The sequence below is a fragment of the Chionomys nivalis genome, chromosome 3 (assembly GCF_950005125.1).
Source record: "Chionomys nivalis chromosome 3, mChiNiv1.1, whole genome shotgun sequence".
Lineage (NCBI taxonomy): Eukaryota > Metazoa > Chordata > Mammalia > Rodentia > Cricetidae > Chionomys > Chionomys nivalis.
The window spans coordinates 113,727,679-113,752,798 of NC_080088.1; the positions used below are offsets into that span (position 1 = coordinate 113,727,679).

At 42.2% G+C, this 25,120-nt stretch overlaps 1 protein-coding gene across 1 annotated transcript in view; it reads right to left on the reverse strand.

Moving 5' to 3' along the window:
- The window catches only part of Pole (DNA polymerase epsilon, catalytic subunit), a 53,013-nt gene that overhangs the window by 13,920 nt on the left and 13,973 nt on the right, over positions 1-25,120 (reverse strand). Inside the window, exons 18-34 of the mRNA XM_057764061.1 lie at positions 25,001-25,103; positions 24,767-24,913; positions 24,260-24,405; positions 23,128-23,276; positions 21,071-21,163; positions 20,735-20,879; positions 18,473-18,630; positions 17,921-18,116; positions 15,544-15,758; positions 10,984-11,086; positions 10,148-10,228; positions 9,936-10,058; positions 5,507-5,716; positions 5,068-5,274; positions 4,692-4,835; positions 447-587; positions 70-223 (exon numbers count right to left, since the gene is read on the reverse strand). Coding sequence (XP_057620044.1) covers positions 70-223; positions 447-587; positions 4,692-4,835; positions 5,068-5,274; positions 5,507-5,716; positions 9,936-10,058; positions 10,148-10,228; positions 10,984-11,086; positions 15,544-15,758; positions 17,921-18,116; positions 18,473-18,630; positions 20,735-20,879; positions 21,071-21,163; positions 23,128-23,276; positions 24,260-24,405; positions 24,767-24,913; positions 25,001-25,103 — 2,515 coding nt within the window. The remainder of the gene's footprint in view (positions 1-69; positions 224-446; positions 588-4,691; positions 4,836-5,067; positions 5,275-5,506; positions 5,717-9,935; positions 10,059-10,147; positions 10,229-10,983; positions 11,087-15,543; positions 15,759-17,920; positions 18,117-18,472; positions 18,631-20,734; positions 20,880-21,070; positions 21,164-23,127; positions 23,277-24,259; positions 24,406-24,766; positions 24,914-25,000; positions 25,104-25,120) is intronic.

Sequence of the window (25,120 nt, forward strand, 5' to 3'; positions counted from 1 at the left end):
AAAGTAAATTCATTGCCTGAAATGCAAGGGATAACAGGGCAGGTGATAGGGCTGTTGGTGGGGCCATACCTGGTTCCAAGTAGCTGAACTGGGCTAATGAACGCATTTCTAGGTGTTCGAGGGCAAAGGTTTCAGCTTCCCAGCCTGAAAGGTGCCTTACCAGCTGTTTGTTGACTACACACACACAGCCAAGCTGTACAAGGGCCCGGAATAACAATGGGACCTGGAAGAGTGGGTATTGTGTTGGGCCAAATGGAAGACGCTAGCACCACAGCTCAATCTGAGGCCACATACCCCAGCACAGCCTGTCTTCATTCAAAAGAAGCCACCTTAGGTAGACATGCTACTGAGAACCACTTTCCTATGGGGCTTTCCCAACCCATGCCCATTCCTGTGGAATCTCTCTTCTTATCATCCAAGTGGTCACTGGCTAGGAAGATAATCACCTGAGTTTCATATACGCCCTCAATGTCGGGTGCTGACAACTCAGTGTTGATCTCGTTGATATGTTCTTGGTACATGTCCTCTGGTACTGAATACTCATAGAGATTGTAGACCATGTTGGAACGAGGAAGAGCCCGATTCACCTGGTGACAAAGTGGTGATGAGCCTGCCACATCCTATACAGTGAACCACTGACCAACTCCCAGGGTTTTCAGTCCACTTGCTTTAAGGATTACAATTAAAAGACAAAGGCATAATCTAAAAGAGCAACCTAAGGTGTCTGGAAAATCATGAATGCTTTATAGCCGAGGCATCATGTATCATCAATACTTGTCTGGAGGATGGGCTCCCAGTTAATTATTCTTAGATCTCTCACTTTATGAGTTGGAGGTTGTAGTTACCTAAAACTCAGAAAATTATACTTTTCTGGCCAGAAAACTAGAAGGATTGCCGAAGGGGCAATCCTTATTTGTGTACTGCGTACATGTATGGGATCATGGAGAGGAGATACACTGTTCGTGAATCTTCATAAGCCAACTCAAACCCTAGTCTCACTCCAAGCTGCAAATACATATAGACATGGTCAGAAGAACGCAAAGGACTTGAAAACTGAGCTGACAATGGAACCTTTATACAAAGAAGGCAAGACTGAACTTGGGACCCAAATTAACTGGATTGGCTGCCTCAACATTCTCTAAAGAATTAAACAATTAAAAAAATTTATTTATCTACTGGGTGTGTGTGTGTATATGCATAATGAGTTCAGAAGACAGAAACTTGAAGGAGTTAGTTCTTTCCTACTGTGTGGGCTCAGCGATGCTTGTAAGAAACCCTTTTACTCACTGAGCCATTTCACCAGTTCAAGGATTTTTTTTTTTCCCCATATAAATGCCCAAAGTTTCATAGTATCAAACGTCAAGTGTTCACTGTGGACAACATTTCTTGATAATAAGAACCAGGGAAAAATGAATAATTCTCAAGGGAGAAGAGAACCATCAAATTCCAGCCCTGGGACGACTCACACATCACAATTAATAACAGTTTTATGGCATCTGTAGCTTTGCCCCACCTTGAGTCAGTCAGACAGGATGGTTCATATACCTGTAACCCAGCAGAGAGGCTGAGGAAAGCCAGTTGAGAATAAGATCAGCCTATGTAATAAAACTATTTCAATAAAACAACAAAATCTCCACAGGAGGCTGGGGAGATGGCCTAATTGGTAAAGTGCTCCCTGTATAAGTATGAGAACCTGAATTTGGATCCCTATCACCATATAAAAAACATGGAGCAAGGGTGCATGTCTGCAATCCCAGTGCTAGAGAGCTGGATACAGGAAATCCTAGGGATTGCCAGTCAGATGGTCTTTAGGAGCAAGCTTTAGGTTCAAGTGGAAAGTGATTAAGGAAGATACCTGATGCTGACTCTTGGCTTCCTCAAGTGTTCTTAACTTCTGAGCCATCTCTCCAGCTCCTGAAGTTTACATCTTAATACATTTCTACTGATGTAAACAACATCTGGGCTAATATAAGATACCATCATCCCAGAAAGATAATTATAGCATCTGTGGAATGCCACACTGACGTGAAGCTCTAATAGGTCAAATGCATCTATAGTTATATAAATGTGCACCTCACACACTAGCAGTATGGTAAGGTGGACAAGTATGCTCTAGGAAGGTGGTAATGTCTACCTGGATGGTGGTGAGAGTGATTCAGATAGATATATTTACTATATTATTTACGTGCATTAGGGAATGCAGGCAGTAACTGATTGTAAGATACTCAATAAAAGGGGCTGGAGAGATAGACCACTGGTTAAGAGCACCAGCTGCTCTTCCAGAGGTTCTGAGTTCAATTCCCACCAACCACATAGTGGTTAACAACCATCTATAGTGGGCTCTGATGCCCTCTTCTGGCACATGTAGATAGAGCACATATATACACAAACAAACAAAGCTTAAAGAAAAAAAAACTATATATATATATTCCCAAGTTCACAGTAACATTTTTTTTTTTAATTATTTGCCTTTGAGATAAGATGTCTTGCTATGTAACCTAGAGTGACCTTGAACTTAAGATCCTCTTGCCCTGGCACCCGAGTGTTGAGATAACAGGCAAGGACCATTCCACCTAGGTTCATAGAAATTAATCTATCTACCTGTCTGTCCATCCATCCATCCATCCATCCATCCATCCATCCATCCATCCATCCGTTTTATATGTATTGGTGTTTTGACTGCATGTATGCCTGTGTGAAGGTGACAGATCCTCTCTAACTGGAATTACAGACAGTTGTGAGCTGCCATGTGGGTGCTGGGAAGTGAACCAAAGTCCCCTGAAGAGCATCCATTGCTTTTAATCACCGAGCCATCTCTCTAGCCCTGGAAAACTTTTTTTTTTTTTTTTTTTTTGATTTTTCGAGACAGGGTTTCCCTGTGGCTTTGGAGCCTGTCCTGGAACTAGCTCTTGTAGACCAGGCTGGTCTCGAACTCACAGAGATTCACCTGCCTCTGCCTCCCAAGTGCTGGGATTAAAGGCGTGCGCCACCACCGCCCGGCTGGAAAACTTTTAAATCATTAAAAAAGAAAAGGAAAAAAAAATCTACTTACCCTGGAAACAATATAATTTAAGGGCAAAATAGTAAACATTTTAAGGAAAAACTAGTTTACCTCTGTGCTTGGAGTTGGGTAGGTGGGGGGAATAGAGTGTGGGCCTAGCAATTCACCCTAGGTTTGATCTCTAGCATCTACAAAAACATAATTCGTGAGCAAAGTAAGTAACAGGGGCCTATAAGCATTTGGCAGATGGAGGCAGGAGAATCAGGAATTGAAGGCCAGCCTCAGTTTTTTTTTTTTTTTTTTTTTCGAGACAGGGTTTCTCTGTGGTTTTAGAGCCTGTCCTGGAACTAGCTCTTGTAGACCAGGCTGGTCTCGAACTCACAGAGATCCGCCTGCCTCTGCCTCCCAAGTGCTGGGATTAAAGGCGTGCGCCACCACCGCCCGGCCCAGCCTCAGTTTTATAGCAAACTCAAGGTCAGCCTGTCTCAAACAATGAATATTTCTATCCTGAAAACAATTCTAACTGATATACCAAGTTTTTATACAGAAAGGGGAGGGTAGAGAACCTCCATCCTGAAACCCCAAAAGGTGACAGTCATCACCAAATACGTATGTATGTACAGTTTTACACTGAGGATCTTCAGAGGGGAGTAGATAACCAGAAAGGAAAAGTTCCGCCACACAATCACCATACACAGCTCTACATGTATGGAAACCCATTAGTCTCCTGTGTCTATTATCCTGATAAACCCTGCCCACTTTCATTTCTTTCTTTTCAATTTATTTATTTATTGGACAGGGTTTCTTTGAAGCCTTGGAGTCTGTCCTGGAGTTTGCTCTGTAGACGAGGCTGGCCTCGAACTCAGAGAGATCCGCCCACCTCTGCCTCCTGGAGGGCTGGGATTAAAGACGTGTGCCACCATCGCCCGGCCCCTGCCCACTTTTTAGGTTTACATTCCACCAAGTCAATGGGCTGAAATCAGGCCTCACATTTTCCACCTACAACTACGTACCTCATTCATGTCTTCCTTGTATATAGTTAATGTTCAACTGTGAGCAGACAGCATCATAAACCAGTTTTGGACTGAGTTAACGTACTGAGTCAAGTGAGACATTTCAACTAGGATGTCACATTAAGAGAGCTTCCTCAAAATCTTCTAAGTCTAAGAGTCTCTGCAAAGAACCTAAAGTGTGATTATGTATCTGAGATGTTGTGAATTAGCAGAAAGTGGGCTAGTGGTTGGTTGCCTGCTGTAGGAAAGGACAGACCATTTGAGAAGTACAGGCTTCTTTTGGAGATAATGAAGACTGAAATTTTTACTACAGTCATTACCACGAATTCACTAAAAACCACTGAATTATATTATTCCAATGAATAGGCTATATGGTAGATGAACTTATATCCCAATAATGCTGGTAACTACAACAATACTTACAAAAACTATTTGCAACTTCTATCCAATCCTCCCCTGCTCATCAGGTTGATGGACAGCAGCAGTCCCTGTTCCTGAACATTCATAGACATGAAACCATGTCCAGTATCAATAAAGTACTTAGGAGATGAAGACAAGGCTACATGGCTCACCAGCTCTTAGGTCTGTAAAGTCCATGCTCTTAACCAATTCTTTGTGTGGAGTCCATCATGTACAGATGCCTTAGAGGTAACCAGCAATACCAGGGGTCTCCCTACCTTGCGATATGAAGGTCCTTCCTCTGTTTTGGCTATCCGCTGGTTCACATAGAATACTCGAGAGATGCTCAGCTTGATGCAGTGCAAGTCACTGCCAATGATGGCCCATAGCCTGAAGAGACCAGCTTGGTTGGTTTCACTGATCTGAGAGGAAATGGAGAATACATAGCACATAATCACATAACATACCGACACCTGTGAACAGGTCATCTCCCAAGGAGCCTCCAGCCTCACCCACACCCCACTAGGTACAGGACCCCTGTGATAGGGATAGGCAGGAAGTTGAAGGCTGCAGGACTGGTTACATGCTCCCTCCTTTGAGCTCATGAAGGACTGCTCTCAACATCTTGCCACTCCCATGAGTGAAAGCCCACACCTGTACAATTTGCCAAGGAAGGTCCAGAATGCTGCGGGCAGTTCGTCGTAAAAAGTTCCCCAGACCCGAGGCAGGTCCCTCTCGGATAGCACCAAGCCTTGGCACATCTGTTGACTCTAGACGTTGCTTCTTTCTGCGGGCCAGGCGCTGTTGAGCCTGCAGCTGCCACTTTTTCTTGTGGAACCGGAGCCAGACCAACCACTCTTCCTGGAACATATAGTAATGGAAGATTGCTAACACGTTGTCCACCAACACCTTTCTCCAACAGTCTCTTTATTCCTAAATTTCAGGAGATTCAAATGCTAACACTCAAGCATTTCTGCAACTTGTTCCACAGACAGGATTTGCCTTAGGATTCCTGCACTATGTAGCAGACCTCTAGGTGACAGAGTACCATAGCAACTTTCCCCATGTCCTTTCTGGCTTCCTTGCTTCTTACTTGAGTGGTTCCGAGGGAGGGAGGCTGCCCCAAGACCTCTTGCCAGGGCACAGTTAGTGCAATATCCTGAGATTCCTCTTGGCTTTCCCAGACTCGCTTCCTCTTGGTTGCAACTGGGATTGCACAATGGTATGGCTTTGTGAGTCCAAGGTCCTCGATGTCTGGAGTGCAGACACTCAGACTGTTTTCTGAAGTCTGGGCCATAACAATCTGGGAAGACACAACCAAGATTTATTAATTCAGAATCTTTTTTTTTCACATAAGAGGGCACCAGAGCTCAGGACGGATGGCTGTGAGCCACGGTGCATTTAGCAGGAATCAAACTCGGGACCTCTGGATTTCAGGACAATCGGGCCATGAACAGTGCTCTTAACTGCTGAGCCATCTCTCGGGACGGTTTTAATTCAGAATCTTAATCTGGTAAATCCCATCACAGAATTCACATAATTCTAACACATCTGCTGAAATCGGCTGTTAACAGACTAATGTAAGTTTAACAAAAAGGGGTCTCACTATGTAGTACTGGCTAGCCTGAAACTCTCTATGTAGACCAATCAGGCCTAGAACGTCTAAAGATATGCCTGTCCTTGTCTAGAAGCACTGAAATGAGATTATTTGTCTTAATTCTCCAAAGGAAGCTTTAAGTTTCCCAACTGTTTATCAGAGAATGGTTAATTCTTTCAAAAACGTGTATATTGGTGACTCCTTTTTACAAGGTCGTTTTGAGTTAAAACTGAGGTTTTAGCATAGTTAATTTAAGCATAAGTATTAAGGGAGAAAAGAAGAGGGCACTTACGCAAATTGAGTGTTTCCCAAGACAGAATTGTGTGTGTGTGTGTTTTCGAGACAGGGTTTCTCTGTGGTTTTGGAGCCTATCCTGAACTAGCTCTTGTAGACCAGGCTAGCCTTGAACTCACAGAGATCTGCCTGCCTCTGCCTACTGAGTAGTGGGATTAAAGGCGTGCGCCACCACTGACGTGCCAGAATTGTTTTAGTGGTTTTTTTCGTTTTTCATTTTTGATAGGATGGTACTCTATAGCCTAGGTAGGCTTTGAACTCAGGATCTTTATGTCTCAGCCTCCCCAGTAGCTGTAATTAGAGGTCTACAACACCAAAATTAGCTTAGTGCTCTTAAAATATTATTATTTTTAAATTAAAAACTTATTACTTTTAATTATTATTATTTCATTAGTATTTCGTCTGCATGCATGTCTGTACCACATGTGTGCTTGGTGCCTATGGAGGCCAGGTGTTGGATCACTTAGGCTGGAGTTACGGATGGTTGTGAGCTGCCATGTTGATGTTGGAACTTGAACCAGATCCCCTGGAAGAGCAGCTGAGGCAAAATAGTACTGTGAAAATACCTTATATTTTAAAAGACCGGAACTTTTGCTGGACTTCACAGCCAAAATTAGTAATATACCTTAAGATTAATTAGAACAAAACTGCTAGCCTACTGTGTACTCAAACTGTTGATCCTGCTTTTAAGACAACAATGTAACAACCTTAGTTGCCTTGAATTTCCCATGTAACCAACTTTTATAACTTTCTTTTTTAAAAGATTTATTTATTATGTACACAGTGTTCAGCCTCCATGTATGCCTGCAGGCCAGAAGAGGGCGCCAGATCTCATTACAGATGGTTGTTAACCACCATGTGGGTTGCTGGGAATTGAACTCAGGACCTCTGGAAGAGCAGTCAGTGCTCTTAACCTCTGAGCCATCTCTCCAGCCCCCCAACTTTTATAACTTAAGCTAATGCATAACTATAATCTTAAGTCAGGTACTCTCCCATGTCCCTGACCCAGATAATGCACATGTATCATTTGCTGAAAGCAGCAAATACAGAAGTGTAAGCAACTTCCTAAAATCTACCACAAAGGCTGAAAGCATCCATTTATGAATACTGGCTGAAAAACAATGATGTTTGTTATCTGGGTTAGTTAGAGTCTTGTAAAACTGTGAAATATTTCTGTGAAGTCATTCCTTCCCCATGTGATGCTTTCTACTCTGTTTAATAAACACAGCAAAAAGCCCTTTTGTTAGGGACAGATTCACAGAGACAGATACCATTCAAACAGACGAATAGACAGAAACAGACATACACAAAGAGAGACAGACAAAAGGGACAAATTCAGCCGGGCGGTGGTGGCGCACGCCTTTAATCTCAGCACTTGGGAGGCAGAGGCAGGCGGATCTCTGTGAGTTCGAGACCAGCCTGGTCTACAAGAGCTAGTTCCAGGACAGGCTCCAAAACCACAGAGAAACCCTGTCTCGAAAAACCAAAAAAAAAAAAAAAAGGGACAAATTCATAAGACAGACTTTAAGCTGGCATAGATTCAGACTTATACAACAGGGAGTATGAAGTAGAGAATTCAAATATGAACTAGTCCTTGGTTAAGTGACTCCAAGGGGAAGTGCTTTTATTTCTTTCCTTAATTCAACACCAAAGCATTACTGGTGTCCTGGAGTTAATCACTAATGTACACAATCTAAGCAAGCAGCCAATGCTCTGACATGTTGAGCCAGCTCTCTAGCCCCTAATTACTGAGCAACAACATGATCAACTATGGAGCCCTCACTGGCCTGAATTACCAAGCCAACCTCAAACTCAGAGATCCTCTGACTTCCAAGTGTTGGAATGAAAAACATAAACCACTACATCTGGCTGAGTTTTCTTTCTTTTTAAAAATATGTATTTGTGTGTGTGCGTGTACTTGAGTGTATTGGGGACTGAATGCAAGGCCTTGTGCACAACAGATAAGCACTCTCATGCTGAGCTATCTCTTAGCCCTAGATCAGCTTCTTTTCACAGACATTTAGTTAGTATATATACTTTTTAGTACAGCTTTTACAAATGTCACACTGTTAAAGCTTTGGAATCTAAACTGGGCACGTAGATACATGCTTGTAATTTCAGCTCCCAGGAAGTTGGGGTAAGAGGACTGGGAGCTTATGGCCAGCCTCTGTTACACAGAGGATTAAAGACCAGCCTGGTCTAAGGCCTTGCCTAAAAAAGTAATATAAGAAAAAAAAAAGTAATATAAGTCAGAATGGTGGTATATGACTTTAATCCTAGCACTCAAGAGGCAGAAACAGGCAGACCTCTGAGTCTGAGGCCAATCTGGTCTACAATGGGAGCTCCAGGACAGTCAGGGCTATAATAAAGAAATTGTGCCCCCCCCCAACAAAAATCTATTTCAAGGTTTGTTTATTATTGAGTCTCTATAACATTCTGGCTTATAACTCACTTTTACTTTTGTTTTGAGATAGAGTGTATCATGCTGTACTCCAGCCTGGCCTTGAACTCATATCCATTTTCCTCTCTCCGCTTTCCAGCTCCTAGGACTATAGGTATAGGACATCACAACTAGTTACACTTCTAATTTTCAACCCACAAAATTTTTCCTAGGCTGATGGCTCAGCAATTAAGAGCACTGACTGCTTTTCTAGAGGACCTAGGTTCAATTACCAGGTTGGCTTACAATCATGTGTTAACTCCAATTTCAGGGAATCCAGCACCTTCTTCTTGCCTCCGTGGTACTAGGCATATATATATGCCTAGTATATATATATATGATTGTTTTAAAAATTCTTTTTCCACCAGGCGGTAGTGGTACATGCCTTTAATCTTAGCACTCAGTAGGCAGAGGTAGGTAGATCTTTGTGAGTTCAAGGCCATCCTGGTCTACAAGAGTTCCAGGACAGCCAGAGCTACACAGAGAAAGCCTGTCTTGAAAGACTTTAAAAATTTTTTTTTCCATTTCTAATTTTAGCTATACTTTTTTTTTTTTTTTTAAAGATTTTTATTTCTGTGTGTATGTCTGTGTAAATGTATGCCATGAAGTACAGGGGTCTGCAGAAGCCAAAAAAGGGTGCTGGATTCCCTGGAGCTAGACTTTGAGGCAGGTGTAAGCCACCATCAAGTATGACTAATGTGAACGGCACTTGCATCCTGTGACGAGCAGGAAGGGTTCTTATCAGATGAGCATGAGTATCTCCAACGTCTTACTCATACTTTCATTGTGCAGTCTTCAGTGTCTCCAGGAAATTTCATTTTGATTGAGAAAACTGAAGTCTACAGTAGTAATCCAGTTTAGGTCTAATTTGCATACCTTACATTTGCATATGAGTTCTTCATACACACCTGATGACTCACAATCTGCATATGAAATGACACTGGGGGGCACTAATGAGTAAAGTACCACAATGCACACTTTTAGTGATAAAGTTTCTTGACAGGCGGTATTGGGAAATTATGGGCCAGGCAGGGTGGCACATACAGGGGCAGGATCTCTGTGAGTTCAAGGCTAGCCTCTCATAAATAGGAAGTTTTAGGACCACAGAGAGACTCTGTCTCAAAAACAAAACAAGGAAAATTTATGCATAGCAGCTTGCAGACATCGGTAACACTGTGTCCTGTGTGTTACCTGTCTTTTTCCTTCAAGGACAAACAGTTCACTGATCTTCTTTTGCTTGTAGATATCATTCTTTTCTAGCAGTTTTTTATGCAGCCAATCTGGGTGTTTGACACGTGGAACTGGGTTCTTCACCTGAATGAGGATAATACAACCAAGAAGGAGTCTCACGTGGGTCTACTGGTGACCAGGTGTAGGGTGGGAATCCCTGGCTCTTGTCTCACCTGCTGGAGGGCTGCAGGAATGGTGATGATTTTCTGAATGGCACTCCCTAGCCGCTCTATGTAGTAGTCCCAGTCCAGAATCTACATGCACAAAACATGAGAAGTATCAATTTTCTACATTGTTATATGCTAAGAATTACTAAATGTGTGTGTTTCACTTTATCTTCTAGAAACTCCATGCTCATTTTAGAGATAGAAACTTGGCAGCGAGTTTAATGAGACTCTAGGATCATGAAATAGTGGATGGTTAAGATAGCACCTCAGTTACACTCCCTCTGAGAGCAGTTTAAGGGATTCTCCAGCATTAGCTTCCTGATGCTCTAGTCCAGGGGCTCTCAATCTTGCTGTTGTCACCCTTTAATATAATTCCTCATGTTGTGGTCATCTCCAAGCATGAAATTATTTTCATTGCTGCTTTATGACTGTAATTCTGCTACTGTTATGAATCATAATGTAAACATCTGTATTTTCCAATGATCTCAGGAGACCCACATGAAAGGGTCATTTGACCCTCTCAAGGGATCTTGACCCACAAGTTGAGAACCACTGCTCTGAGTGCTCTATTTCCCTACCTATCTCATGTCAGAAAAGAGGAAGTCCTAAGTAAAGCTCTAATTGAGTCATATGATACAAATCAGGTACATTCTGCTCTGACAAGTTTTTTGTCTAAACTTTTAAGAGTACAAAAATGTGTCAATATGATTCAGCAGACATAGACACTTGTCTCATGACCTTAGATTTCTGGCACCCACATGATGAAAGAATCAATTCCTGTTAAGTTATCCTCTGATCTCCACATGTGTACCTCCCCACTAATAAAAATAATTGGCACTCACTGTGCGAATATCAAAGTCTTGAAGCGATGAACTCTTTAGCCATTTCCGGAGAAAATGTTTCCTCACTGTAGGCTCTGCTTGGAAAATGGCAAGAGGAATGGCCCTATGTTAGGGAAACAAACATAAACATATCCAATCATAAACAATGCAAATCCTGCTATAACTCTTATCAAATGTACATGGGATAAAGACTCTGTACACATTTATAGCTTGTATGTGATGTTTATAACAATGAAGGATTAAGTAATACTTTATCATATTAAAACACTAAGGTTAGGAGCTAGGGAAGTAGCTTACTGGTAGACTATTTGCTTATCCTATGTAGGACTTGGTTCCATCCTGAGAAATATAAAACAGAACAAAGTATAAGGAGAAGGGGGAAAAGAAACACATGAACGGATAAAGAAAATATGGCAGAGACATACATACATGATGGAGTTAACTTATTTCATTAAGTGTTTTACTTAGTCATAAAGAAAAATGAAATTATATTAAGAGAAACAATACAGAAAGACAAATACTGCATGTTTCGTTCAACAACATGTAGCATCTAGATTTTAAAAAAAGACATTAAAGTACAAAGGAGCCTATTTGGGAAAAGGAACAATAGTGGAGGACTGCGGTGGTCTGAATGAGAGTGGCCCCTATAGATTCATATTTGAATACTTGGTTCCCAGTTGTAACTGTTTGGAAAAGATGAAGAGGAGTGGTTTTGATGTTTCCAAAGAATCTCCATTCCCAGTTAACACTCTCTCTGCTCTTACTAGGGGATCAAGATACAAAGTCTCAGCTGCCATTTCTGTTGCCATCCCTTTGCTCTGCCATCATGGACTCTAACTCTCTCAAATAGTACACCCAAATTAAACATTTTTTAAAGTTACCTTGGTTATGATTCCTATCACAACTATATAAAAGTAACTAAAACAGGGACAAAAGAGGGCAATGACAGGTTAATATGATCAAAGTATGTTATATGTATGAAAATGTCACAATGAAATCACCTATTTAATACAAATAATTGAGTAAGAAAAGGGCTGAAAGCTGGGTGGTGGTGGTTGTGCACGCCTTTAGTCCCAGCACTTGGGAGACAGAGACAGGCAGATCTCTGTGAGTTCAAGGCCAGCCTGGTTTACAAAGTGAGTTTCAGGATAGCCAGGGCTGTTACACAGAGAAATCCTTCCCTTGAAAAACAAAAACCAAACAAACAAAGAAAAAAGAAAGAAAGAAAATGGCTGAAGTTGAATGAACATTATTCTCTGCTGCTGTTTGCTCTGTTTCTAGTGTGCAGCCACTGTTCAGAGCTGTTTACAACTATTCTTACATGCGAACAAGCAGACATGTTCACTAAAACATGTTCACTGGGTAAGATACACAGGAGATGCAATGCTTTTCTAACGAATGAGTTGGTCTTCACATTACCAATAAAGCGGCTATCAACTTTCAGTTGCCACAAAACAAAATGCTTTTAATTGTGAATTATTACAAACTTAAAACAGCAAATACTCATACATGCACTCAACTTTGTCAGCTGCAATACTCTAAAATGTCATTTCCTGTGAGAGACAAGAAAGAGGAACACTGGACACCGTATGCAGTTCCATCCTGTCCCCTCATCACACAGAAGTCAACACAACCCTTATTATGACACATTATTTTTGTGCATGTCTTTTTTTTTTAAGTTTTTTTTTTTAATTTATTTATTATGTATACAATGTTCTGTCTACATGTATGCCCGCCCACCAGAAGAGGGCACCAGATCTCATAGATGGTTGTGAGCCACCATGTGGTTGCTGGGAACTGAACTCAGGACCTCTGGAAGAGCAGCCGGTGCTCTTAACCACTGATCTATCTCTCCAGCCCCCTGTGCATGTCTTTTTTGATGTAGCTACAAGTAAAGAAAACTAGGTGGCAGGGCTATCATCATCATTATTATTGGTATTATTTTTGAGGCAAGGTCTCCTGATGTGATCTAAACTGGTTTGGAACTTGCAATGTAGTCCAGGTTGGCCTGTCTCAGCCTCCTACATGTTAGGATGACAGGTGTGGTTTACCAAACCCAGTTCCTACATGGTAGTCTTGGCAAAATACTGCCTGAAGCTCCTTAGTTGTTGCCTGTGCTATAGTTCAACCCTTTCAACTCCTACATAGGATGTCTTCATCTCTCTTTTCAGTGTAGGAGACTGAATCCAGGGCTTTGTTCATACAACTAATACAAGTACAACTATATACAGGATGCCGGGCAGTGGAGGCATAGGTAGGTGGTTCTCTGAGCTCAAGGTCAACCTAGTCTACAGAGAGAGTTCGAGGACAGCCAAGGCTACACAGAGATATAAACAAGGACTGACTGGCAAGATGGCTCAGCAAATAAACATGTTTACTGCCAAATGAGACAACCTATGTTCAATAACTAGGACTCACACAGTAGAACCCACTCCTACATCTTGACTTGTACATGTGCACTGTGAAACACACATGCCCCCTCTTTTTTACATACACAAAATAGAAGGGCTAGATACCCTCTACTCTTAGACCCTCCAGATATCATACTCCCAGACACCTGGTTAAGTGCCAGTCTATCTGTTCACCAACAACTGGTATCGGCATTCTTTTTAACTCAGGAGATGTTGTTAAAGTCTGCATTGTCATGATTTCTGCTATTTTATTCTCTTTATGACTCTGTCAAAGTGGCTTTATTGTTTCTTCTTGTCTCAATACTGGCAATTTTTCTTATAAAGACATTTGCTATTTTCCCTCTCTACAGGACTGTCTAGGAAGGCAGGTAATAAACCACCCAACATTCAATAACTGAGATGACAATTACTGATGCTGATGAATTTGTAACCTATGTGGTCTCACCGGAGGTTGGTCACTTTTGTAGAGTAGTGATCTCCTCACAAAGGGGCAGTAGGTATTCTTGGTGAGTCCTCCTTATAAACATGCCCTGAGAGTTCCCTGGGTAGGAAGAGGGTATATGTCTCAACCCCTGTTGACAGGTTGAGAAGTCTCATGTCTTGTCTACCCATTCCATTTGTCATAGACTCATAAGCTGTCTAGTTTCTAGGCAAGCATATCAGATACAATGAGAGAATCAGGGATACAATAGGAAGGGCCATGGGGACACTGCAGAGGCCACATTGGCTTTCAGTTCCTCTGATGGAACCATAAATTTATCCTTCTATCAGTGGTTCTTTTTTTTTAAATTTATTTATTATGTATATAGTGTTCTGGGCACCAGATCTCATTATAGATGGCTGTGAGCTACCATATGGTTGCTGGGAATTGAACTCAGGACCTCTGGAACAGCAGTCAGTTCTCTTAACGACTGAGCCATCTCTCCAGCCTTCTATCAGTGGTTCTTAAGATTCCTGTGCAGTCACTGTGGATTTAAGGTTCTGTAATCCAAATGTGATGAATGCCCCCCCCCCCCCATATTTTGTTTTTTTGAGACAGGGTTTCTCTGTAGCTTTTGGAGCCCGTCCTAGAACTAGCTCTTGTAGACCAGGCTGGCCTCGAACTCACAGAAATCCACTTGCCTCTGCCTCCCGAGTGCTGGGCTGATGAACCCTTTCTTTAATGTGCATCCACCACAGGAAGCCAGGTTTTCTGTTTAATGCACAGTCTCTTGGTAGGAAACAGAAGCCGATCTACTGGAATCCCTTGCTCTTGTATCTAATATGTCCTAGGAGGTAAAAGGTGTTCTCTTTTCATCTGTGAAGGTGTCTGACATATGCTGGTGTTACTGGCAAGTAAAGTAGCCTCTTGTATGCCCGGGTACTACTCTACATGGCTCATCACAGAGCTACTCTTAGCATCAACTTGTCTTTGCGTGAGTAGCCCAGACCCTGCCCTTCCAAGATACCAATATCTATATCCACAAAAGAGAAGCTGACTGCCTTCAAACCAAAGTTCTCTAGATTCACCATTATTCCCTTTCCAGGATCTCACTAGGGCCCCACAAAGGCCTTCCTATGATTGATAAGCATCAGACGGAGGCCATTTTTCTTTTTCTTTCAGAGACAGGGTCACATCTGTAGCACTAGTTGGTTTGGAACTCATTACGTAGATCAGGTTAGCCTTGAATTCACAACTCACAGAAATCAACCTGTACCTCCTGCTTGAGTGCTGGGATTAAAGACATTCACTACCAGGTAGTCTTCCTTCTTTCAACACCCACAGGACCCACATTCTTCCTATGGAAGTTCTATTATTATGAGGATCCAGAGGCTCCATGACAGATGTGGATTTGCAAAGCCAGTGGCTTGGCTTTTTTTTTTCTTTTTCTTTTTTTTTTTTTTAAAGCTAGAGAATGACTATGTAGCCCAGTCAGCTTGGTCTCAAATTCACTATTACAGAGTCCAGGCTAACACTGAACCCTTTGTTTTAATTTTCTTTTGTTTTAATTTTCGAAATACTGGGCTCCCACCCCTCCAATGCCCCAGGACACAGTTTCTTTATGTTGCCTAGGATGGCCTGGAACTTCAAATATTCTGGTCTTAGCTTTTTGTGTACTGAGATTACAGGCATGCACCCAACAATTCAACTCTTTAAGGAGGATTTTACCTCTCAGTGACAGGAGACCCCTCTGGCTTTCGGGAGATGATATAGCGACAGCTTAGTCCAGCATCCTTGACCATCTGGTCTCCCAAGAACTCAGCCAGGCGTTTTGCTGTGCTGATGGATGTAGACTTCTGCTCCCCATAATCTTCTAACTTCCGAGACATGGAACGGTTCTCAGAAATCAGCTCAAACAATTCAGAATCAGGCATGTTGGCAGCCTAGAAACAACAGATGCCAGGAAGATAAAGGTTATACTCACTTTGATTCTAAGATTGTATTTATTTCTGCCCTGAAAAGCTGAAGGCAGGCTTTAGATTTCCCAAAGGGCAGAGTAATGTCATTAAAAATAAGCAAAAGGATGCTGCCCTAGCACCCTTGGTTAGAGTTCTAGCACTGCATTAAAAGTGTAGGATAGGACAGTGGCAAGATGGCTCAGTGGGTATCTACTACCAAGTTTGACAACCTGAGCTTTTGTTTCTGAATTTAGAATTGTGTATAGGTGTTTTGTCTGAATGCATGTCTGTATACCACATATGTGCCTTGTGTCCATAAAGGCCAGAACAGGGTGTTGGATCGCCTGAAACTGAAATTACAGACAAATGTTATCTGCCATGTGGATGCAAGGACTTAAGCCCTGTTCCTCTTAACCATTAAGCCAGTTCACCAGCCCCTGATAGCTTGAATTTGATCCTCCACGATCCACATGATGTAAGATGAGAACCACCTCCTACAAGTTGTCCTCTGACTTCCTCATGCACACTGTGGCACTTAAGAGTACCCCATCCTCAAAATAAATGTAATATGAAAAAAGGCACATAAAACCCTACCTTTTATCTTAAGTTTTACACAAACTATCAAGAAATATGTATGAGCAATAACAAAGCCACACAGTATAGGGAATAATTATGCTCCACACAGAAGATAAGGTGACATCTGTCCAAAAGGATTGACATATATATGGCACTGGCTGGAATAATGGGATTCTGAAACTTCCTCACAGATGGAAATGTGCAAACAGGTGGAAGTTGTCTATAACATAAAACATTACAGAAATAGTCAAATATTCTGAGGCAGAACTAAAGGCACGTTACCACTGCCCTGTATTCCTGCTTTCCCTTCTTTTGTAATTCTGGGGATAAATTATAAAAATGATATGTGCAGCCAGGCAGTGGTGGCTTTAATCCCAGCACTTGGGAGGCAGCGGCAGGTGAATCTCTGTGAGTTTGAGACCAGCCTGGTCTACAAAGCAGATGTCAAGACCATTACACAGAGAAGTCTCAAAAAATGAAAAAAGGTGTGCAGTTGGGTGCACTTTTAATAGCAGAACTCAGGAGGCAGAGGCAGGTGAATCTCTATTCAAGGTCAACCTAGTCTACATACCAAATTCCAGGAGAGCCAGGGCTACACAATGAGACTCTTATCTCAAAACACAAAACCAAAAAATTATGCATACATTAATAGAGCCTACAAAAACTTTTTTTTTTTTTTACACATAAGGGTCAAGCCTGTGATCCCAGTACTCAAGGGGCAGAGACAGGCAGATCTCTGAGTTTAAGGCCAGCCTGGTCTACAGAGTTAAGTTCCAGAAACTACCTCACCCTAGGAAAAAAAAATCAGGGCCAGCAAAATGGGCTCAGCAGGTAAAGGTACTTGCCACCAAGACCTAAGGCTTGCAAGTTCAATTCCCAGAACTCATATGGTAGATGGAAAGAAATGACTTCCATAAGTTGTTCTCTAACTTCCACACATGTACATGTGTACACACACACACACGCACAAATAAATAAATGTAATTTTTAAAAAAAGTTTTAAAAAAGAGAGTTGGAGAGACAGCTCAACATTTATTAAGAGCAACTCTTACAGAGGACCCAGGTTTAGTTCCCAGAACCTACATAGCAGTTTATAACTGCCTTGTAATTCCACTTAGAGGTGATCTGATGCTGTCTTCTGCCCTCTGATGGTACTAGACATACACACAACACACACAAATGCACACAGGCAAAATACACATAAAACAAATAAATAAAAATGCTGGGTAGTGGTGGCACATGCCTTTAATCCCAGCACTTGGAAAACAGAGAGGCAGGTAGATCTCTATGAGTTTGAGATTAGCCTGGCCTACAAATTGAGTTTCAGGACAGCCAGGGCTATTACACAGAAAAACTCTGTCTCCAAAAAACTCAAAGACTTCAAATCAAAGAAATTGACTTGATAATTGGTAAGTTTTCCTTTATGATTTCTTTTATTATCATGCTGTCACTCTACAAAGCTGGGAAATTTTAGGGTACTAGAGCTGAGGAAGCCAAAGTTCATCAAAGTGACCTAGGTTCCTGAGAGATGCTCATCTTGGAGTCAGCTGGGGAGGCAGGGGGAGCCTTACCTTGCTATAGAGAACATCTAGCCAGTAGTCAGCCACCTTGGCCACAGAGCCATACACTTCCTCTAGTGTGCTGCCCTTGAGGAAGGCCTCAAATACCGAGGACTGGAATATTTTAATCAGCTGTAACTCCCCTCGGCGCTTCACCTCAAAACCTTTCAGTTCAGCCAAGGAACCATCTTCATTGAATACAGCATATCTGAAAAGCAAGGGAAGCAACACAGAGAAAGGAACCTCAGGGTGCTGGGTGCTTTGTCTCCCCTTTGCCTTCCTTTTTCACTGCCTGACCCTCTTGTCATCTTTGAGGCAGCAAGCAGAACTCTACCCTTACGTTGATGCTTTAGCAAACCGGAAAGGATTAAAGAGCCATTGCTCACAGAATCAGAATAGATCAGGATGTGAATTTTACCCCCAAAGTGAGTAAATAAAATAACAAACAAAAACCCACCCAGTTTGTTCTCATTTTGGCTCCTGGTCCATTTTCTCTCCTAAGTTCTTAAGTCTTGTCCATCTACTGTATTTTCTTTCTAAAATATAAGGCTGTGAGATTCGTACCTCTTCTTCAGTTTCTTGCCTTCTTCCTTAGAGGCTGGAAGTATCATAGCAAGGTATGGTCCATCAACTTCAAAAAAGATGCTGTTCTCAGAGCGGGTGACATAAGTGAGTGAGGAAGGCTCTGTTAGTTCCTGGTACTGGTGGTTGGTGAAGCCTTCCTAAGAACCAATAATAAGAAAGGCAACCTTACCTCTAAGAGCTCAACCCAGGAAACACCTCCTCTCCTCAGGGAGTGGGTGGGCCAGCAAACAAGCTCTACCACACAATGGACATAACTGGTATCAGAAAAGCAGAAGGTTTTGACATACACAGCAATGCGCTACATTCCAAGTGTAATTTACAAGGTCTAGGTTGAATATTCTGTTTTCATATACATGACCTTCAGGGAAAGGCAAAAAGATAGCACAAAAACATATCAAGAGTTGCCAATGTTTCAGTAAGAGAGAGAGGATCCCTGAAGAAATGCTTGACTCCAAGGCTAAGACAGGAAAATACAAGGCTGGAGTATCTTACAGTAACAAATAAATGCTCCAAACCCAAGATCCAAAAAATAAAACAGTGTGTATCCTTGTAGCCAGTTAGAAACAAACTGAACAAGAAAAGACACTGGATTATCATCTAAGTATAAAAGATGCCCACGAACCCACATTGCTGTCAATAAATCAATAAATCAATGAACAAGCAGTAACAACTATCCATTATAGAATTCCAATGATCAAGCAGAAGGAATGGGATAAACAGCAAACTCCCATGAAGAAATACTAGCACAGGAAACTGACAGCAGTACAGGTGACCCTAAAAGTCAGGAATTACAAAGTCTAAGGAACATTTCAAAACATGCCTTCATCGGGTCTAGAGAGATGGCTCAGTAAGGTTAAGAGCACTGGCTGCTCTTCCAGAAGACCCATGTTCAATTCCTAGCACCCACATGGCAGTTCACAACTGTCTGTAACTCCAGTTCTAGGGGATCCAACAACTTCACACCAGTGCACATAAAAGTTAAATAAATTAAAAAACAAAAACAAAAAACCCCCAAAACCAAACCCATGCCTTTATGAGACTCATTAATTACTGTGATGGTGCTAACATATGCCCAGATGATCTTTGATACTCATTCCTTCAGGGAAGTCAGTGATCCTTGAGTGTGATTACTAACCAAAGAACAGCATATGAACGGGGGTTTGGGGGATCCTCATCATTAGGCTGATGAGGACAACCTGGCACTGGAGCCTATGTCCTCAAAGATGAGAAAGTGATGATCAGGCATCACCCCCGTGATATTTTTTCAAGAAAACTCAAATATACTGAGTTTTCTTATACTGAGAACTCCAAATTGACAGTAGAAAATAAGATTCCAGACCAGTAAAGACCAAGGCACTGTCCAGGTTAAAGAGGACACTGTGTGAGGACATGGAAACATATTACCTCCAAGTAATATGTAATTTAGTTAAGGGTATACCAACATACATTTCTTCATTTTGATGACTGCATACTTTAGGCATATGTAAATATTAGGGGAAGCAGACAGAAAGACATAAAAAGGTTCTCTGCACTATTTGTGTGTGTGTGTGTGTGTGTGTGTGTGTGTGTGTAGGCCAGGCTGACACTGATGTCTGTCTCAATTGTTCCCCACTTTATCTGTTTATTTGATTTTCAGAATAGGGTTTCTTTGTGTAGCCCTGGCTGTCCTAGAACTCAGAGGGTTCTGTCTCCCAAGTGCTGGTGGCAATAAAGGTATGCACCACCACTGCCCAGCTCACCCCACTTTGTTTTTTAAGATAGGGTCTTCCATTGAATCTGGAGCCGATCAATTTGGTTAGGCTTGCTGGCCAATGAGCTCCAGGCTTTCATTCATGTCTCTTTGTGTCCCCAAGTCAGCATGGGGACTAAGTTTGTGCTGACATGCTCAGCTTTTACAATGGTGCTAGGGATCCCAGCTCAGGTTCTCATGATTGTGTGAGAAGCACTTTATTGAGCCATATCCCCACTCTTCTTTGGTACTATCTTTGAGACTTTTGTTTAAGTTTAAAATTGTTTTAAAAAATTAAAGAAAGAAAATGTGAAAGTGAAAGAAACTTTCTTTGCAACCTGAATCTAACAGTCCACCGTGACAGCTGAGGAAATTAGAAAAAAGAGCATTACAGATGGGTAGTTTTTGTATGGGGCCAGAGACATCACCAGTTGAGATCTTTCCAAACACCCACACTGGGAACAGGCCAGAAGTCAGAATGGAATGTGTTTTCTTGCTGCAGACCCACTCACCTTGACCATAATGTTCAACATGGCACCAGGATAGGAGATAGTCAGTTTGGATTTCTTCACATTGGTTGTCTTGATGACGAAATTTTCAGGAAAGCTATTGGGCAGGACACACCATATTCCATCTGTGTCCAATTCTAAGGGCCTCCTTCAAAGAAAGGAGTGAAATAAAGGAAATTTATGGATACAAGGTCATGGCCCCAAGTTCTTAGAAGTCAGGTGTTGAATATCACAAATATGTTATCAAACCCAGTTCTATCTTCCCAGTCTTTATGATTTCCTATTACTGCCCCTCCCACTGTGGTACAAGTCCTGTAGCCAACCCTAGGCCACACTCACCCGATCTGCTCAATCAGCTCTCTTGCCTGGGTGATGATGTTGGCTCCTGTGAAGCAGACGATACCAGCCATCTCCATGGAGTACCAGCGAGCCCTGGAAAGGACAGCCAAAAGTCTATGGTGAGCAGAACTAATAATGGGAGGCTCCTGCCACAGGGATCAGAAGACGGAAGGGATCCCCAGAAGAGATGATGTAAGTAGCCAAACATATCTGAAGCAGGACAGAACTAAGGTGGAATTTGGTTTTGTTCTGAGGGTACTTTCTATCCCTAGTTTAGGGTGACCAGTGTGGCTCAGGAAAGTTCTAGAAGGGTTAACATGCTGTCACATATCAGTTCACAATTTCAAAGTCAGTAGGACTCTCAATCCCACTCTTATGTTCTTTTCATTCTTGTCACAGCTCTTCCCAAATCCTACCCTCACCTACCTGCCTCTTAGGAACTCTAAGCCCATATCTGGACAGCTGTCCTCAGCCTCCTGCCAATTCACTCTGCCTACAACCTCATTCTCCGGGCTTAGACCCCTTCCCTGTTCTCTCTCCATTCTTACCCAACAGCACTTAGCACATCCACTCACATTAAAAACCAACAAATAAGGAGCTGGAGAGATGGCTCAGCAGTTAAGAGCATTGGCTGCTCTTCCAGAGGACCTGGGTTCAATTGCCAATGCCCACATGACAGTTCACAGCTGTCTGTGACTTCAGTTCCAGGGGATCTGACACTTTCAAACAGACATACATAAAAGCAAAACACTAATGCAAATGCACATAAAATAAGAATAAACTATTAAAAATATTGTTTATTAGAAATGTTGTTTGAAAAAAAAACCCAAACAACAACTACTATGCTGGGCAGTGGTGGCATATGCCCTTAATTCCAATACACAGGAGGAGGAAGAGCTAAGTGGATCTCTGTGAATTCCAGGTCAGCCTGGTCTACAGAGTTAGTTCTAGGACAGCCAGGGCTATACAGAGAAACCCTGTCTTGACTTCTCCCTTCCCCCACAAAACCTCCAAAGACAAACAGGGCTGGTAGAATGGATAAGTGGGTAGATGCACTTGTTATCAAGGTTGATGAACTAAGATTGAAACAATGCACCTACATGGTAGAAAGAGAAATGACTCTCCAAAGCTGTCCTCTGACTTTTACATGAACACTATAGTATGTGCATGCCCACACAAATAATTTTTTTTTTTTTTTTTTTTTTTGGTTTTTCGAGACAGGGTTTCTTTGTGGCTTTGGAGCCTGTCCTGGAACTAGCTCTGTAGACCAGGCTGGTCTCGAACTCACAGAGATCCGCCTGCCTCTGCCTCCCGAGTGCTGGGATTAAAGGCGTGCACCACCACCGCCCGGCTGCACACAAATAATTTTTAAAAACCCCAACATACAAACACAATCAGATACAACTTAAATCAACTCCAGTCAGTTCTCTTTCCTTTTCTACAGAGCTACAAGTTAACAGCACTCTTCTCTTCTGTTCCTGAACTTGATTTGTTCCCCCAGAGACCCCAACTTGCTTTGTCCAAGGAATAGAGTTCAGGCCCTACTGGCCATACCACCCAAACCATGTCCTATTTTCTCTTCCTAGAATACTTTGGCTGTAAGACTACAGCCCATCAGTCAAATTCTATGCCCTTCATTGGTCATTCCTCTGTCCACCCCTTAAATAATCTGATTCTATCATTCCTCTGCTCACCTCTTATATAATCTGATGCTATTAAATAACTTCCTAAAAGCCCTTTCCACTCCAGTGATGGATGATACAATGACACAAAAATGTCAAAATGAACCAATCTTATCTTTAGCCCACTATACTTAAATCAAGGTATCCAGTAGCAAGTCAACACTCAGACCCTTGAACCAATGTGAACCTTACTCCTAAGGACCCATTCCCAATTAAGTCTGTATCACCAACATTTTGTGAGCTGTAAGAACATTCCCATTAATACACATTCATCTGCTGGCTTCGTCAATATCTGAAGACACCCCCAACTTTTTGTTTTTTGGCATCACATCTTGTTCATTCCCTCCCTGTTCATTTACTGCATGTGGCCCATACCCTTTGCGCATGACATAGCCATAGAAGGAGTTCAGAATGCACTTGTGAGCCAGCTGCAGTGAATCATAAAGGATCTCCATGTTCTTGCAGCGCTTCACCTCTGATGCATCACCCACCTCTACAGCTGCTGAGAGCTTCTTCTTCCATACCTGGAAGTAAATCAGGGAGCCTAAATATCTTACAGCTTCTCCAATTTCAGTCCACAAAGATCAAAAAGACTAAATTTTCTGTATTAAAACCTTTCAAATCTGGAGCTGGAGAGATGGCCCAGTGGGTCTTGTAGACAACCCAAGTTTGTTTCCTAGCACCCACATGGTGGTTTACAGCCACCTGTAGCTACAGTTCTAGGGGATCTGATGTCATCTTCTGATCTCCATGGGCATCAGGCATAAATACATACAAGCAAACAAAAGATTCAAACACATAAAAAAAAAAAACTTTAACAAAAACCAAAAGAACAACTTTTGAAAGGACAAAGACCACTCCCTCTTTAGATTGGCCACCTGTTAATACCTTAGCATATCTCCTTTATTCCATGTGCCATCTGTCCTCCAACATAAGTACTTCTAGTCTACCACACTTTCCATCAAGACTGTCATCACAATCTAGAAACAAAGCCAGTGGGGTGGTGGTAGCACATGCCTTTAATTTCGTGGGAAGATCTGTAAGTTCAAGGCCTGCCTGGTCTACAGAATAAATTACAGGACAACCAGGGCTACACAGAGAAACCTTATATTGAAAAACCAAAGGGGTGTGTGTGTGGTCATTCCTCTTATTCCTCTAAATCAGAGGGTTAAATCCTGTGTATGTGGTGGCCTTAGAGTCTGTAAGAACTACTTACTTACCTGTTGTGCTGGAAGACAAGTCAACTCATGGGAGTATTTAGTTCAGTGTCTTTTGCAGGTGTGGCTCTACATAATTACTTCTGAAACAACTGATCAGCATGGTTCCAAGGGTTTATTTAAGTCATGGTAATCTCTGCCCTTTCTGGCCATCGATTCTTTACATTTAGAGACAACTATGAATTTATTATCCAAATGCATGTGACAGTTTATAAGCTCCCCACATACTACAGCTGTAGACCAAGATGTTAAAACCTTCTCACTTCAGAAACTGATCTATTTTGACCCACCTTGTGCAGCCCTTTGAACTCATAGCGCCTGTCTCGGAAGGCTCGAACTGTGTCCACATAAAATGAGTTTTCCCGCTGGCAGATGGTTGTCAGACGTTCTTCTACCTTGGTCATATGGATCTTCTTATAGGCCTTCCGGCAATAATCTAAGATAGTTCAGAGTGTTGGAGAGGTAGCTGAGACCTTTCAGATGACAAAAGAGCAAGCTGGTACACAGGGATGCTAAGGAGCTCACTTTCCTAACATTTGTAACACAAATGAACAAAAACCCAGACACACGGCTAATTATCATTGTAAAGGAGAACAGCCCCTGAGTACTGACAGCTTGATACCAAGATTGTTACAAAGGTTACTTCCTGGACATTTGTAAAGGAGAAATAAAGAAAGGAACATCCACAGAAAGACATAATTTAATCTAAAATCCTACTGCCTTGGAGCTAAAGTATGCCCATATCTCTGATCAAAGGAGCCACTGTTTGCCAAGCTGTGGCTTTGCCAGGTGCTCACCTGCCAGCCTCCGCTTCTCATATTTAGCCTGTTCCTCTCGCGAGAGCTCGTGAAAGGCCCGTGCTGGCCCCTCTGGCAACAAAGGAGGAAACTTCTCTGATTCCAGCTGATGCTGGATTCGATGGTATTCACTGCGACTTGCTGGCACTGTATAGAAAAACGATAAACAGATTCCAAGATCAGAATCTAGGTCTGTCCTGCCCTGATGAGCACCTTTTCGGGCCTGAGACTCACTAAATTCTCCCCTCCATTGCCAGGCCATCTTCCTCTGACAATTTGCTCCAGGCTTATTGAAGTCACAGGCAGCACAGGTGGCCTCATCCACTATGGCAGAAGGCTATAAAAGGAGGGGAG